General features: G+C 40.8%; 1 protein-coding gene across 3 annotated transcripts in view; it reads right to left on the bottom strand.

The window, feature by feature from the left end:
• The window catches only part of usp25 (ubiquitin specific peptidase 25), a 209,958-nt gene that overhangs the window by 152,983 nt on the left and 38,739 nt on the right, over window positions 1–18,236 (bottom strand). For all 3 annotated transcript variants that reach the window (XM_043701415.1, XM_043701414.1, XM_043701413.1), the window contains exons 2-4: window positions 16,119–16,196; window positions 8,788–8,929; window positions 2,177–2,300 (exon numbers count right to left, since the gene is read on the bottom strand). In XM_043701415.1, the coding sequence (XP_043557350.1) occupies window positions 2,177–2,300; window positions 8,788–8,929; window positions 16,119–16,196 (344 nt within the window). The remainder of the gene's footprint in view (window positions 1–2,176; window positions 2,301–8,787; window positions 8,930–16,118; window positions 16,197–18,236) is intronic.

The raw sequence follows: 18,236 nt of genomic DNA on the forward strand, positions 1-18,236 counted from the left end.
GTGAAGAGAAATCAAAGTTAACATTTAGGGTCCCTTCTGAGGAAGGGTCACATGAGCCGAAACATTAACTTTGATTTCTCTTCACAGATGCTGCCAGACCTGGTGAGCTTTTCCAGCAATTTCTGTTTTTGCTTCTGATTTACAGCTTCCGCAATTCTTGCAGTTTTTATTTGGAATTTCTGTAGCTTCTTTTATAATTTGAAGACATTTGAAAACTCTTTACAGCCAATGAAGTACTTTTCAACTGCTGTCACTGTTGACACATAAAAGCCAGCAGTAGATCTGTACACAGTAAGATTTCACAAACACCAATTAGATACTTAGCAGATCATTTTTCTGTGAGGTCATTTTGTTTTTGAAATAAATACTGACCAGGACAACTGGGATAACTTCCCAGCTCTTTAGTGCAACAGTGCTTTGGAATCTTTTACATCTGGGAGGGCGTGTGAGTTACAGAAATGCCGAAAATACTCAACAGGATCTGGCAACATTTGCTTCGGAAGAAACAGAATTATGTCTCAGGTCAAGGACATTTCTGCAGATAAGTTGTTAGTTAAGTGTCTCATCTGAAAGACAGCATCTCCATCTCCCTCAGCGCTGCACTGAAACATGAGCCTGAATACTGTGCTCAAGTCTCTGAAGTAGGAATTAAAGTCACAAGATTTTGACAGAGACTCTTTATGAGTCTCTGTAAACATTTTTCCAGGTAATTATAAAATCAAATCTTCATGGGAAGAGTTTTTTTTGATAACTGAGTGTTGATGCACATGGGAGTTCAGAAGGTATCTCCACTCTAAAGGGATTTCGCAAAATGTTCCATGGGATTCTGTTAATTTTAGCTAGTGAGCCAGTCAGTCATTGCACACCCGGGAAACAAAATCATAATAGTTTACAATCACATATGTCTGCAAAAATATTACGAATGCAATTCATGTAAATGGTGAACTGCTCAGTGGTATACTTGCGTTAGTTTAGCTAAACCAAACCCCTTCTGCCTGAAGTCTGGAAAATCAGATTTACACCTTGACTGGAATCCAATAAGCAGCTAAAAGTGTATGTGTGACTAGTGAGGTGAGGATAGGACCGTGATTGGCCTGTCAAAACAATATCTCTGCTCATAAGAGAAATGACTACTTCAGAGCTAAGGTAACTTAAGGCAGCTGGACAGCATACCCAAACACAGAGACTCTACCTCTTCATCACAGAGGGTAAAGAATTAGGGACAAGAAATTTTATTCAAAATCACATCGGACACTGATCTCATCATCCCTGAACTCTTAAGAATCCCTAAAATTCTAAACATTTGCTCATCATAGAGAATGCACAGTTTTCTGTGATCGAGAACTCCAAAGATTCACAATCCTGAGAGTTTAGCGATCTTTCTCTTTTTCTGTCTAGTTACAAGGGCTATGTGCGAAGAGGGAATACAAAGTTTGCACAGTCTCAAAGTTGACAGAACAAAACTGACTCATGCTCAGTTACTGTAAACAATAGGTGGGATGTTGAGGTGCTTGTGGGAAAAGAAAAATATTGTCATTAGGGTTCACTTTTCTAAGACATTGCTCAGACAAGAGTAGAGGGCACTTCCTTTTCCTTTTAATCCATTTTGAATTTGACTGAGGAATGCCTATCACTGACTTCAAAATCAAAATCGAATTCAGTGCAATGGGGTCTTGGAAGACAGACAGGTGATATGGCACCAATTGTGAATACTGCACAGCATCTCAAACTTCTTAGGCCAGAACTGAAATCAGAGCAAAAGCTGGATGGTACACACAGAAAGGCACAGTTCCCAGGATAGGACATATGCTGGAGTGTGGTTAGTAGGGATGAGAGACAAGGACGTGGTGGTCGCAGAGGGTTTCCCAAATGTGTAAGATATGGACAGAGAGGGACAAGGAAGCAACAGAAGACAGGGATTCTTCCTGGGGTCCTGAATATTATTCTTGCTCTTTCTAGCTCCCAAGAAAGAAAGTTAAGTTGACCTGGCATCTTTTTTCATTCATTCACAGGACAGTCTGGTCACTCCCATAGTTCACATTGGGTTTCTCTCTTAGGCCTCCTGCCAGCATTCTATTAAAATAGCATAATTGCACATAGATCTATCCCCAGCATCAACGTCTCATTAAAAGGATGATTTTAACAACCTTTGCTTAAGATTCTCTTGACCCCTTACCTGCTAATAGCTTGCTCTTCGTCCGTTATACCAGTCTCCCTGAATGCTCGGTTCGACTCCTCCAAACTCAAAGCGATTGCTCTCTGTAAGTCATCTTTGTCATCTCCCGTAAGGTCAATAACATCTAGAATTGTGAGAAACAACACCCTTGATTTAGAGACAAATTTATATTTTAGGGATGTAGGGTGAGCTGTGGGGGTTAGAGAGTCACTTTGAATGAAATAAGAATGTGGAGAAATTACTACAGCAACATGGATTTCAGCAAAGTACAAGCACTTAAGTCTAGGGAGATGATTCTTGCTTCAGGGTTTGTATTCAACTGGCATGCAAGGCATCCCGGGTTGAAATCTCAGACAAGCCCTGGTTTTTTGGGGTGGTAGGTTGGCTCAGTGGTTAGCACTGGGTTTCATTCCACCCTCTGGCGACTGCCTGCATGGAGTCTGCATATACTCCCACAGTCCAAAGATGTGCGGGTTAGGTGGACTGGTCGTGTTAAATAGATCATAGTGTCCAGGGATGTGCAGGTAAGGTGGATTAGCCATGGGAAATATAGAGTTACAGAGATAGGTTAAGTGGGTGGGTCACTCTTTGGAGAGTGGGTGTGGACTTGATGGGCCGAATGGCCTGCTTCCACACTGTAAGGATTTTCATAATTCTATGATTAGCCAAATAATTTCCTGGATTGTCGGAGGCTGAGAGTTGACTTTACAAAAGTTTATAAAATCATGAGAGGCACAGATAGAGTGAATAGTCAAGGTCTTTTCTCCATGGTAGAGGAGTCCAAAATTCGAGGGCATGGGTTTAAGGTGAAAGGAGAAAGATTTAAATGTAACCGAAGGGGCAACTTTTTTGCAGCAAGGGTGGTGCATGTATGGGATGAGCTGCCAGAGGAAGTGGTGGTGGCTGGTACAATTACAGCATTTAAAAGGCATCTGGGTAGATATATGAAGAGGAAGGGTTTAGAGGGATATGGGCCAAATATGAGCAAATGGGTCTAGATTCATTTAGGATGGATGAGCTAGACCGAAAGGCTATTTCCATGCCGTTTGCCTTTATGACTCTATTGTTTACGTTCTACAATCTCTATGCACTGGCCCCAGGTATGTGGAAAGTGAGGGCTGAATATTTGAGATAGTTTTCACCTGAACTGTGTTGTGTCTGTTTCCATGCTGTACATCTCTTATTCTATGATTTATTGGGTTGATGAAACATTCAAATTAGAAAGAAAAACATCCAGCAATGCAGTTAGAGATTCTGTCCTTCCAAACTTGTGCTTAATCAAAGGCAAATATCTATATTTTTCCCAGAAAATGCAATAGACATACAGGATTTCATCACTGAAACATCCTAGAAATGCCTGAATTCAAAACAGAACTTGGTTTATTCAGGTACAAACAATGACTGTCTTTATTGGAAACAATATGGAATATCTAGGTACTATAATTCAATAGAGTGAACACCAAACACAACAATCACAGGCCTGCTCACTAACAGCAGCAATTTAAAATCTATTAAAACATCAAGATCAGGTCCAAAAGTACATCAAGAAAGTTGATTAAAAGTAATCAAAAAGTGAGGGAGTGGTGAGCCTGTGGAGCTCTCTGCCACAGAAAGTAGTCAAATCCAAAACATTGTTCTTAGGGCTAAAAGGATCAAAGATTATGGGGAGAAAGGAAGAGCAGGGGACTGAGTTGGACAGTCAGTCATGATCACACTGAATGTTGGTTTAGATTTTAACGGCGGAACGGCCTACTCCAGCCCCTAGTTTTTATTTTTTAATGCAGGGGCTTGCGATTTATGCAATACAATACCTAAATTGCTTGTGCCCTGAAAATCTGCAGCTATCCTCATTCTAAGTGATATTCTGATTTTTCATTCTTCCAGCCAAAACAAACAACTTCACACTTTCCCACACTGCAGTCCATCTGCCAACATTTTGCCCACTTACTCAACCTGCATTCATCTGCAAGTGCCTTATGTTTTCTTCACAATATACTTTTATACCTTTAATGGCATCAGTTGCAAATTTAGTTGGCAAGCTTTCAGCCTCCTCAAACCTCCTCAAAGTTATTTATAAAATTATAAAAGGTTGAGGCCCCAGCCCAATTCTACACTGGACTCCACGTGTCACATTCTGCCAGGCAAAGACCCATTTGAACATACTGTCAGCTTTCAGCCACCCAGCCAAACTTATGTCCAGGCTTATCCATTATCCCGATAACATGAATTTTTACTTTCAGCACTAACATTTGATGAGGCATCTTATCAAATGTTTTTGGAAATTCAAGGCAGGACATCTACACACTTCTTAGAAAATGTCACAGTTGAAGTTTTCCTTCTTGAGCTCTTAGGACATTTCAATTCAATGGGAATCCTGCAACCTCTGCTGCATTAGAAGTGTGCGCTGTTGACTCAGTTGGCTGGTTGGTTGGTTTGCAGAGCAGTGTGATGCCAACAGTGTGGATTCAATTCCTATCACCAGTTTGAGGTTACCATGAAGCGCACTCCTTCTCAACCTCTTCCCTCGCCTGAGGTCGAGTGGCCCTCAGGTTAAATCACCACCAGCCACTTCTCTCTAATGACAGAGAAGCCCTATAGTCTGGTAAGACTATGGCAATACAATACAATACAAGTTGATGGTTGGCAAGTGGACTCGGATTGGTGGTAGAGACGCTGTCTGAACAATCCAACTACTAATGGTGATTGATGGTTAACCGCCTTACTTTGTTTAAACTTCAAATCGACTCTGTTTGATCAGGGCATTGAGAAATGAACCAGAACCAGAATGAACCATGGGCGGCATGGTGGCACAGTGGTTAGCACTGCTGCCTCACAGCGCCTGAGACCCGGGTTCAATTCCCGCCTCAGGCGACTGACTGTGTGGAGTTTGCACGTCCTCCCCGTGTCTGCGTGGGTTTCCTCCAGGTGCTCCGGTTTCCTCCCACAGTCCAAAGATGTGCAGGTCAGGTGAATTGGCCATGTTAAATTGCACGTAGTGTTGGGTAAGAGGTAAATGTAGGGGTATGGGTGGGTTGCGCTTCGGCGGGTCGGTGTGGACTTGTTGGGCCGAAGGGCCTGTTTCCACACTGTAATGTAATCTAAAAAAAAAGCCTTTGTTGAGTTGAAAGGGCACAGTGCGTGCACATGCTCTTTTTGTCTGCATTTATGTAGCTTCCAGTACACATAAATGTAAGCATGACTGATAATCTTAAATAGGTTGTCAATATAATTCCTCAAAATTCAATTTCATGGAATATTTAGGTTTTGTACTACCAAATGGCTAGACTTTAATATCTAAAGATATTACTGGACATGGAAAAAAGCTGAATATGGAGTTTGGTGAGGTCAGCCATGATCTCAATGAGTGACAAAACAGACTCAAGAGGCTGAATGGCCTATTTTTTATCCCAGATTGATGAATTAAGTGTGTTACACATTAAGTATATTTATTCAAGAATGAAAACATCTACAGAAAAGACAACAGCAAGAACAGTACTGACGTTTTGAACAAAATACAGAGTGATAAGGCTGCTTTTAGGAGCTTTTGATCAAAGAGGAAATCAAAGAAGTAGTATAGCAAAAAAGAATCTCACAACTCGCTAAGGTTTTTTTTAGAAATCACAGGTGCTCTAAATCCAAAGTAGAAAAAAAATGAAAAAGCTGTAAATGCCCTGTACTTGAATCAAACAGGTTTAACACTTTGAGGGATCTTTCCTCAGAGTAAGAACGTTTCGGAATTAGAACCACTTGGTAAAGGGTGTAGCGAGAAAAGAATGGTAAGTAGTCCAAAAAAAAAGGCAGAGATCAGATTTTATTGTTAAATGAAGTGCATTGTTGAGATCTAGAGTGGACTGCCTGACAAGAAAAGAAAGAAATTCAATAGTAATTGCCAAAATACTTGAAATGGAAAAATTGCAAAGTTACAGAGCATGATTATCAATTGCTTTTCAATAATCAATAATTAGGGGAGTAGGACTAATTGGCCACTTAGCTCAGAAAGCCACAATCATAGAATCATAGAAACCCTGTGGTGTGGAAGCAGGCCATTCAGCCCACTGAGTCCACACCCACCCTCCAAAGAGCTTCCCACCTATACCCAACCCCTACCCAATCCCTGTATTCCTGCATTTACTCTGGCCAATCTACCTGACCTTACATCTTTGGACTGTGGGAAGAAACCAGAGCACTCAGAGGAAATCCACACAGACTTGGGGACAATGTGCAAACTCCACACAGATTGTAGTCCATAGCTGGAATTGAACCCAGGTCCCTGGTGCCGTGAGGCAGAAGTGCTAACCACTGAGCCACTTTGCCAAATTCGATGATTTAGCAAGGAGAAAAACAGATGGAAGTTAAAAATACTGACACAATGTAATTCTGTGGAGCCTTAGAGACTAGCTAATCCCAGTTTCAATTCCCAATATGCGCTCAAGAGCGTTAGATGCTCTTGGACTGACTGCAGTAGGGTTAGATTTGGCCTTTGCATGACATGACAAAGTAGGGAAAAAATGATTCAATTTTCCCATTTTTGGTTTCAGTAAATGTTGTTGGGAAATTAGACTTTGGGAACATTTGAATCCAGTTATTCCACAGACACAAATTTTCATCGCTTTAATTACGTTCCGTGTTCACTCCAGCAATGAACCAATAAGAGAGAAGAGGGAATGGAAAGAGAGAGAATTATGGGAATATCCCCTCTTACTTCCGCAAAGAAACATTTCCATAAATGAATGGAGCAACTTACAAAGTATGGTTGGCCAAAGATGACCATTTACTTGCATCAGAACCCAACCACCAAATTCACACATTAAACAGAAACCGAAGCCTGCAATGTGGTTGGTTCCAGTTTTTAGAATAGGCAATATAGAAAAACTGGCAGCTATGACTGGGTGCACTATGTTACAAGTTTCTTACACATGCACAATACAATTAAGTGGGTAACCAAAGCCCATAATGCAAAACCAATATTTGAGAGCACAATTAAAATCAGGCAATGATTTCACATAGCTGATCAAAAACTTAAGACTTTCTTGGACATATCCAGGTTTTCTTTCTTGAGTGAACATTGAATGTTTAATAACAGCAGGATTAGCTTTCAAGACAAGAGACTCTTTAAAGTGACATCACTACTTCTCAACACTGGACATAGGAAAAAAAAGTTCTGGCCAAAGCCTGGGACAAAATGACATCACAGACATGTGACATTTCAACTCAAGAAGAAAATAATGTGTTCAATGCATTAATAAAGTTTTTTAGAGACAGAATGTACTACAAAAATTTAGAATCTGGAAATGTTACTCTGTTCAACTACATATAACTGTAACAGGTAAGTATCTGAATTTTACTCTAATTGCATCTTGTCACAGTGCTTGTCAGATTCACTTTTCTGAAAAGTCAAAACTGCATTGGGTTTACAGATTTTACATTTTACAGATCTACTGCCCAGGTCACACAATTGTGCATATGGATGTTGCAATGAGAAAGCAAATGTGTCTCAGACTGAAGGGCATAAGTTTAAGACAAAAAAACAAGTGGTTTTTGGGGAGATCAGAGAAATAAATTTTTCACCCAGTGGGTGGTAGATATATGGAATGTGCCATCTGAGAGGGTGGTGGAGGCAGATATTCAAGTAACATTTAAGAAGAATCTTGAAGAGAACTTAACATGCCAGGGCATAGTAGGCTATGGACCAAGAGCTAGTAAACACGTTAGTGTAGTTGCATGTTTGTTGTTCAGCACAGACATGTTAGGCCAAAGGGGCTATATCTATAATGTATGACTCTATGGTTCCATGACTCTGTCATGAATGATGTGGAAGCCACGAGAGCTCAGTCACATGGAAACCAAGAAAAATATACATTTTCGACCTAAACCTTGCAAATTTACCAGGGCCTACTCTGCAGATCATTCAAACTGTTAATAGCCAAAGACGCTTATCGTGAGATCATTTACTGTAAATTTATTTCCATCTGTAAACCCAAGAAAATATATGAACACATGAGGTGAAGCATAAAATTCATAGCATTTTCTGCAGGTTACTTAAATTTACCACCTGCAGCCTAACTCTTTTGATCCCCCTTTGCCAAATGTCCCTTAATAGCCTTGGTTCTCAAAATCTACTGATCCCAGATTAATGATAGATGACTAATGATGATCCAGCATTAATTCCCCTTTACTGAAGGAAGGTTGAAACTAAAAATGCCTTTCTCATGTCAAAGCTTTTCTTAACTTCATTTCTAAAAGACTGAGTTCAGCTTTTAGAGTAATATCGTTGTTTCATAAAGTTCAATCAAACACAGTTTGCAAATTTTCAACCGAGCACACTGAACAAAAATGTAACAATAGGATTCCAGTGTTCATCATTAACTTCTTTGGTCACTATTACATCTTTGGGAACATGATTATGCAAAACAACTGAAATACAATGATTGACCAAATGAGGCAAATACTGAAATAACCCGTCATCCATATTAAAGTTGGTAAACAGATATGCCAGTAAGCTCAGACACTACAATATTAGGTGGCAATAAATATTCTTTATTCATCCTTATGGCAGCTTTGTTGTTCAGGCTTCAATTTCATAACAAGTCTTTCTTCCATATGCCACTTACTTGTGTCAGCCTGGCTTCCCACACTGATGTAACGATCATTGCTGGTTTGCCCTGTGTGAAAGTAGGCTTCTTCCTGTTGTGGTGCTTTGGCATTCTTCTCTGTCAGGAAAGAAACGGCTTCTGCAAGATCCCCATTACTTGCCTGCAAAAATCACGAGAATTACATTCAGGCTGGGGAATGAATCATGGAGATGCAGAAAATGGCAGAGAAGTTGAATAAATGCTTTGGATCAGTCCTCCCAGTAGAAGACACTAACAGCATTCCAAAATGATTAAATAACCAAAGGATAAGAGGAGGAGAGGAAACAAATACAATAACCACCACTGGAGAAAAAATGCGAGAGAAGTTAATGGGACTAAAGATTGAAAGGGCCATGACCCTGATTGGGGATGTATTCTAGGATAATAAAGGAAGTAGATACAAAGGTATTGGATACGCAGGTAGCAACCTTCCAGGAATCCTTAGATTCTGGAAAAGATCCAGAAGCTTGGAAAATTTCCAATGTAACATCTAAGAAGGGGAGCAGACAAAAACAGGTAACGATAGACCAGTTGGTTTAACGTCTGCTATAGGAAAATGGTAACATCTATTATAAAGGATGTAATAGCAGAGCATTTAGAAACACTTAATAAAACAGAGTCAACACAGCTTCATGAAAGGGAAATCATGCCTGTCAAACTTACTAGAATTCTTTTGGGAGGTAACATACAGGATGGATAAAGGGGAAGCAATGAATGTAATATAGTTTGATCTTCAGAAGGCATTTGGTAAAGTAATGCACATCGGGCTACTTAACAGCCCATGAAATTGGAGGCAATATATTAGCATGAACAGAGAATTGGCTAACCAATAGAAGTCAGAGTTAGGATATGTGAGGGGGAAGTTTTCAGGATGGCAGTAGATACATGGGAATACCCTGCAGGTTCCCCTCCAAGCCATTCACCATCCTGACTTGGAAATATATTGCTGTTCCTTCACAGTAGCTGGGTCAAAATCCTGTAATTCCTTCCCTAAGGGCATTGTGGGGCAGCCTACAGCACATGGACTGCAGCGGTTCAAGAAGGCAGCTCATTTATTTTTGTTTAATGATTTGGATGAGGAAAGTTAATGTACTATCACCAAGTTAGCAGATGAAACAAGAATAGATGGTAAGGCAGCTGGTGAGAATGACACAAAATTTTTGCAAAGAGGAATAGACAGATTAAGCGAGTGGGCAGAAACTTGGCTAATGTGGGAAAATGTGATATTATTCACTTTGGCAGGAGGAGTTGAATATTATTTTAATGGAGAAAGACTGTAAAAAGCTACAGAACAGAAGGAGTTGGGTATCCTCATCCACATATCACAAAAAGTTAGCATCCATGTTCAGTGAGTAATAAGAAAGGCAAATGGAATAATGGTCTTTATTTCCAAAGGGAATACAGTGTAAAAATAGGGAGGCACTTGTTAGACCACCACTGGAATACTGTGAATAGTTCTGTGCCCCTTATCGAAAGACAGATGTACAGTCGGTTCTGCTATAACATGTGCTCCTTCAATGCGAATTGGGTTTAACGCGACCAAAGAATTAAGACCGTTATTTGTAGAATGCAAACTTTCCTTACCTGTATTGACTATAAACCAATTCCGGACCCATTAGTTTAAATGACGCAGCTAATATGCGATTTTCTTATAATGCAAGATCACACAAGAACAGAACTATTGTGTTCTATCAGAACTGACTGCACTGGCATTGGAGGAAGCCCAAAGAAAATTCGCTACGTTGATTCTGTGGAAAGCAGAGTAGCAGAATTATCAGAACAGCCATGATGGCAGAGCAGACTCAATGGGCTGACTGGCCTATTTCTACTCCTACAGTTTATAGTCTTATTAACAGTGGACAAAGCTCTGGACTTTGATTAAAGAATCCAATGCCAAAATGAGTCCAAAGAGAGAGATAGGCTGGAATGAATCAGCACCACACAGAAAGCAGCAATCAAGCTGGAGGAAGAGTCATGGGGAAGCACCTATTCCATGGCCTCTCCATTGTCCTCATCTACTATTTTTGGACAAAATGATCTACAAAGATGAGGTCAACATCTGCATATATACCAAAAGCATCCAGCTCAACTCATTCATCCGCTGCTGAAAGACTGCGTGTCCAACATCTTTGCTGAAAGCACGTTGTAACTTTCAGGTTTTAGTTGACTTGAAGCTGAACTTCTAACCCCAGAAGTGTCTCTCTAACAGCAACTGTCTGCTTCCATCTCTGCAGCACTGCTCCCCATACTCCCCCCCTCCTCCCCCAAGCCCCATCCGTAGATATACAAGTTCTGTGATTTTGGTCACCTTTGTCCTGCTAACAGAACGAAGCTGTGTCTTGAGACAAGCACACCTCGGTCTGGAATTTTCTGAACACATCTGCTTTCTATTGCAGTATTCTCCTTTAACTTCTTAAAATCAGCATCTTTGATCAAGTTTTTGCTCCTCATGCCTTATAGGTTCCTTCTTTGATACACCACTGACTATATTATTTAGCTTTCGGAAGCTTACTGAGTGTGTTTCCCAACTTAAAAGGAATGAGATGAATGCAAGTCCTGTTGCTGTTGTAATAAGCTCATGATCAGGGTCTGTGCCGTATGAGTTCCAAGGTGAGTTAGTGCCTTGCAGCAAACTTCAACCTACATAGTATTTTTATTAGTAACACCAAGACTTAGTCTTGTTATCATTAAAAAGAAAAATTAGAACACCTCATTTAAAATGGATTTTAAATCAGGGCACACTCAAAGGACCGAACAGCCTACTGTGCTTCTAATTTGTAAGTTCGGACATTTGAAATTACTGACAGGCTGGAATAAAAAAGATTGAAGGGATGAAATAATGGAGACCTTTAAAATTATGGAAGATTTTGACAGACTAGATATTGCCTTTTGTGGGGAAGAGTCGCAACTAGAGACCATGAATGTAAGATAGCCATCAAGAAAACCAATCAAGGAAACCTTCACCTAAAAAGAGATTGGTGAGAATGTGGAACTCTACCACAGTAAGTGGTTAAAGTGAACAGTCTGGATGTAATTGGAAGCGAGGTCAGTGCTTGAGGAAGAAAGGAAGAAATTGTTATGATGAGAGATTTAAATGAAGGAAGATAGGAGGCACCTCAAGTAAAGCATAAACACTGGCGTGGACTCTTTGGGCTGAATGGTCTGTTCCTGTGCCACATGTCCTGTGATCATATGTCAATAAAATCTATAAATGAAAAGCAAAGGTAGGCACAAAGCTGTCAGATTACTGTAAAAATCCAACAGGCAAACTAATTAGGGATGAAATCTGCTGTCAGGCCACCATGCACACAAAGTCATTCAGTTGTATCAAACCAAAAATTAAAAACATCATGGACTGTAATGGTTCACGTAGGTCCACCACCAACCCCTCAGTATAAAAAGGGATGGTCACTTAATGGCCTCTTGCCAGTGAGGCCCAGAACCTAAGAATGAAGAAAACTTATTTTCTTCACAAAATAAGAAAATGTGTTTTGATGGGAAGGACTCCGAAAGTTACTCAAGCAGAAAGACAGCATTTCATATCATGTCCGAGAGACACGCCCAGAACACAACCCATTGTAGATTTTGCTTTAAGCTTTCATTAAACTGAGTACATCTCTGTCAATTTTGTTCTGTTAGTATCTCATCTTTTTTCTTGGTTAAAATCGAGGTTTGACAGGTTAGTTTGGCTCACATGCGAGCACTCACATCTGAATCAGAAATGTGCCGGTTCAAATCCACAGCAGGACTTGCGCATCATATAATCTTGGCTGCAACTCAACACAGTCCAAAGGGAAAGCTGTACTGTTAGAAGATTTCTCATTTTTGAATAAAATGTTAGAAAAACAGGGATAATGCACTGCAAGATTTTTAGTTACACAACAAGTTATTGTGATCTGGAATATACTGCCCAGAATAGGTCCACTAATTACGGAAGGGAACCTACTGCTCAGATTTACATGAAGGAGAGAGGAGTTAACTGAACACTTACATCAAAATGCCAGTAATGCCACAGTGGCTAATGGTCTTTTGTGTTATATAATTCTACAAAATCAAAGCCCAATCTAAATGATCCAATGATAAGAATGGACACAAGGATCCCTCTCCATTTTGCACTCTGCTGAATTCAGGGCAAAGTAGTGTTGGTTACACGTCTGTTACTGGCAATGGTGAACATTAAAGGCATGACATAATTCCAAACTGATTAGTGGTAGTTGATGCAAGACCATTATGTAGGTTATAAATTAATACAGAATAAAAGGATTAATTTGTACACTGAAGTGATCTGATTAAATGTTTTTCAGCTGGGATATTGGCATTATCATGCTGAACAAACCTGGTTATAATACTGCTAGAGTGATCAGTGTCTTAGCAACTAAATGCTCATCTAAAATGCTGTGACCTTTCATTGGTATGTAACTCATCCGTGGCTGAATATGATATTCTGCACACAACCAAACATTCTGACTTGTCACTGGCAGGAAGCCATTACTCCAATTACAATGCTTCGAAGCTCAGACAAGAACATCAGCACTAATTTCGTTTGTGGTGGTTGTTTTTAATCGTTGCAGACTCGAGTGACCTTTTTCTGTGCTGTAGATCTCAGTGACTCTATGGCTGAACAGAACATCTTGAATGAACAACATCTCACTTTCCTTGTGAGAATTTTAAATTTTCTTTTAATGACAACTTGGGCCTCAGCTGGAAGCATGGATTCAGAAAAATTACAATATAGGAGGCATTTAGCCTGATTCTATGAGGGTACTAATGTGATTAACCATTTTAAAAATTAAATTAGCCCCACCCATAAACCTGCAACTTTTACTTTAAAATATCTAATTTTCTTTTCGAAGTTATTGAATTCACTTCCACCAGTCTTTCAGACAACTCATTACAGATCATGACAACTTGCTGTAATCATGCCTCTGTATTTACTCAGGAAGTTGAATCTTGTCAAAAGGAAGAAGGCAGCTTATGTTAGGATGAGACGTGAAGGCTCAGTTAGGGTGACTGAGAGTTACAAGGTAGCCAGAAGACCTAAACAGAGAGCTAACAAGAGCCAGGAGGGGACACGAGAAGTCGTTGGTGGATAGGATCAAGGAAAACACTAAGGCTTTCTATAGGTATAGCAGGAATAAAAGAATGACTAGAGTAAGATTAGGGCCAATCAAGGACAGTAATGGGAAGTTGTGCTTGGAGTCAGAAGAGATGGGAAAGCGCTAAATGAATATTTTTCATCAGTATTCACACTAGAAAAAGACTATGTCGTCAAGGAGAATACTGAGATACAGGCTACTAGATGAGAATGGATTGCGGTTCACAAGGAGGTGGGGTTAGCAATTGTGAAAAGTGCGAAAATAGATAAGCCCCCTTGGCCGGATGGGATTTATCTTCGGATTCTCTGGGAAGCTAGGGAGGAGATTGCAGAGCTTTGTCTTTGATCTTTATGTTGTCACTGTCGACAAGAATAGTGCCAGAAGACTGGAGGATAGCAAATGCTGTCCCCTTGTTCAAGAAGGGGAGTAGAAACAACCCAGTTAATTATAGACCAGTGAGTCTTACTTCGGTTGTGGGTAAAGTGTTGGAATAGGTTATAAGGGGCATCATGGTGGCTCAGCTGTTAGAACTGCTGCCTCATAGCACCATGGACCCAGGTTCAATTCCAGCATCGGGCGACTATCTGTGTGGAGTTTGCATGTTCTCCCAGTGTCTGCGTGGTTTTCCTCCAGGTGCTCCGGTTTCCTCCCACAGTCCAAAGATGTGCAGGTCAGGTGAATTGGCATGTTAAATTGCCCATCGTGTTAGGTGCATTAGTCAGAGGGAAATGGGTCTGGGTGGGTTACTCTTCAGTGAACATGCAGGGCTAAAGGGCCTGTTTCCACACTGTAGGGAATATAAGAGATAGAATTTATAATCATCTAGAAAGGAATATGTTGATTAGGCATAGTCAACACGGTTCTGTGAAGGGTAGGTCATGCCTCACAAACCTTACTGAGTTCTTTGAGAACGTGACCAAACAGGTGGATGAGGGTAAAGCTGATGATGTAGCGTATATGGATTTCAGTAAGGCGTTTGATAAGGTAGGCTATTGCACAAAATATGAAGGCATGGGATTGAGGGTGATTTAGTGCTTTAGATCAGAAATTGGCTAGCTGAAAGAAGACAGAGGGTGGTGGTTGATGGGAAATGGTCATCCTGGAGTTCAGTTACTCGTGGTGTACCGCAAAGATCTGTAAACGACCTGGATGAGGGTGTAGAAGGATGGGTTAGTAAATTTGCGGATGACACTAAGGTCAGTAGAGTTGTGGATAGTGCCGAAGGATGTTCTAAGTTACAGAGGGATATAGATAAGCAGCTGAGCTGGGCTAAGAGGTGGCAAACGGAGCTTAATGAGGAAATGTCTGAGGTGATTCACTTTGGAGGGAGTAACAGGAATGCAGAGTATTGGGCTACTGGTAAGATTCTTGGTAACGTAGATGAGCAGAGAGAAATCGGTGTCCATGTACAGAGATCCTTGAAAGTTGCCACCCAGGTTGATAAGGTTGTTAAGAAGGCATATGATGTATTAGCTTTTGTTGTTGGAGGGAATGAGTTTGGAACCATGAGGTCATGCTGCAGCTGGACAAAACTCTGCTGCGGCCATACTTGAAATATTGCGTACAGTTCTGGTCACCACATTATAGGAAGGATGTGGAAGCTTTGAAAAAGGTTCAAAGGTGATTTACAAGGATGTTGCCTGATATGGAGGGAAGGTCTTACACTGAAAGGCTGAGGGACTTGAGGCTGTCTTTGTTAGAGAGAAGAAGGTTGAGAGTGACTTAATTGAAACATATAAGATAATCAGAGGGTTAGATAGGATAGACAGTGAGAGCCTTTTCCCTTGGATGTTGATGGCTTGCACAAGGGGGCATAGCTTTAAATTGAGAGGTGATAGATATAAGACAGATGTCAGAGGTAGTTTCTTTACTCGGAGAGTAGTAGGGGCAGGGAACGCACTGCCTGCAACTGTAGCGGACTTACCAACTTTAAGGGCATTTAAATGGTCATTGGATAGGCATATGGAAAATGAAATAGTGTCAGTGAGATGGGCTTCAGATTGGTTTCACAGGTTGGCGCATCATCGAGGGCCAAAGGGCCTGTACTGCACTGTAATGTTCTATGCTCTATTACTTCTCTTGCCAGTCACATCAACCTCATACCACCAGTTACTCAGTCTTTTGAGAGTTGGGAACATTAAGCTCAAAAAATTGCAATGTAGCTGTAAGTTGATCAAGAAGGTTTTTCTTGCTTTCTTAAAAGCTATATATTACCTGTAAAGCTTGTTGCAATAACTGTATGTCATTGGTACCAGTGACTTCCCTCAATTGGTTCAGTAGTGTCTGTTGATGCTAAAGAATAGAAAAGAATACATTACCATTACTATAGAGAAGTGCTTTTAAAAAAAAGTTAAAATTGAAACATTAAGTTATAAAGAACCTTATCTAGACAAAGATACAGTAATATACTAGATCCGCAGACAAATGGTTAAGTCCCACAATTTCTTTTGAATTCAACACATCTGGTCTAAAAAGCAAGTACAGTAATTGAGGCCATGAAACTATCAGCTTCTCAAAAAGCCTGGTTCAATAACATTCTTTCGAGCAGGGAAATACATCATCCTTACCCACACTGGCCTACGTGACCCCATACGCACAACAATGTGGTTTAGGAGTAAATACCTACCAAGCCACTCAATTGTATTGAAGAAAGTGACTGACCAACATCTTCTCAAGGACAATTAGGAATAAGCAATGAATCGTGTAGATGAATAAACAAAATCAAGTTTTGGTCGCCATGTTGAGTCCGTGATTAAGAAAGCGAATGCAATGTTGTCTCTTATCTCAAGAGGGTTGGAATATAAAAGCAGAGATGTACTACTAAGACTTTATAAAGCTCTGGTTAGGCCCCATTTGGAGTACTGTGTCCATTTTGGTCCCCACACCTCAGGAAGGACATACTGGCACTGGAACGTGTCCAGCGGAGATTCACACGGATGATCCCTGGAATGACAGGTCTAACATATGAGGAACGGCTGAGGATACTGGGATTGTATTCGTTGGAGTTTAGAAGATTAAAGGGAGACTTAATAGAGACGTACAAAATAATACATGGCTTGGAAAAGGTGGATGCTAGGAAATTGTTTCAGTTAAACGAGGAGACTAGGACCCGTGGACACAGCCTTAGAATTAGAGGGGGTCAATTCAGATCAGAAATGCAGAGACATTTCTTCAGCCAGAGAGTGGTGGGCCTGTGGAATTCATTGCAGTGGAAGCCGGGACGCTAAATGTCTCCAAGGCCGAGATTGATAGATTTTTGTTGTCTAGAGGAATTAAGGGCTACGGGGAGAAAGCTGGTAAGTGGAGCTGAAATGCGCATCAGCCATGATTGAATGGCGGAGTGGACTCGATGGGCCGAATGGCCTTACTTCCACTCCTATGTCTTATGGTCTTATGGTCTAAACAGATTATACTTATCGAAGTCACAGGAACTGAGAATGCATAGCATTCAGGAAACAATGAATGGGCTTTTGCTTGTTTCCCTTAAAAACACAGGACTAAGAAGTGACAACCAACAAACAGCTAGAGAATTATGAAAGATTTGGTAGATGCAGAGAAAATATTCATAAAATGGTTACATGAAGGAGGCTACTCAACCCTTCTGTCGATGCCAGCTCTTTGCATGAGTAACTCAGCTAGTTTCACACCTCAGGCCTTTTCCATCATCTCTTCAAGTGCTTATCCAATTTCCTTTTGAAAACCACAACCAAATCCACGTCCGTAACAATCTAGAGAGTTGCAGATCCTAGCCACTTGTTGCGTAATAAACCTTTTCAAGTCACCAGTGCTTCTTTTGCAAATCACCATGAATCAGCATCCGCTAACATAGAACATAGAACAGTACAGCACAGTGCAGGCCCTTTGGTCCTTGATGTTGTGCTGACCTTTTATCCTACACTAAGATCAAACTAACAGACATACCTTTCATTTTACTATCATCCATAAGTTTCCATCCTTCTGCCAAACCTGAGGAATTCCATTGTAGATCTTTGTCTAATCCACAAAATAATGTACAACATCATTCAGTTTCTGATGCACTCTAGTATCTCAGGAGAAAGTGAGGACTACAGATGCTGGAGATCAGAGCTGAAAAATGTGTTGCTGGAAAAGCGCAGTAGGGCAGGCAGCATCCAAGGAGCAGGAAATCGATGTTTCGGGCATAAGCCCTTCTTCAGGAATGAGGAAGGTGTGCCAAGCAGGCTAAGATAAAAGGTAGGGAGGAGGGACGTTGAGAATGCGATAGGTGGAAGGAGGTTAAGGTGAGAGTGATAGGCCGGAGAGGGGGTGGGGGCGGAGAGGTCGGGAAGAAGATTGCAGGTTAAGAAGGCGGTG

Source organism: Chiloscyllium plagiosum, chromosome 12 (assembly GCF_004010195.1).
Source record: "Chiloscyllium plagiosum isolate BGI_BamShark_2017 chromosome 12, ASM401019v2, whole genome shotgun sequence".
Taxonomy (NCBI): domain Eukaryota; kingdom Metazoa; phylum Chordata; class Chondrichthyes; order Orectolobiformes; family Hemiscylliidae; genus Chiloscyllium; species Chiloscyllium plagiosum.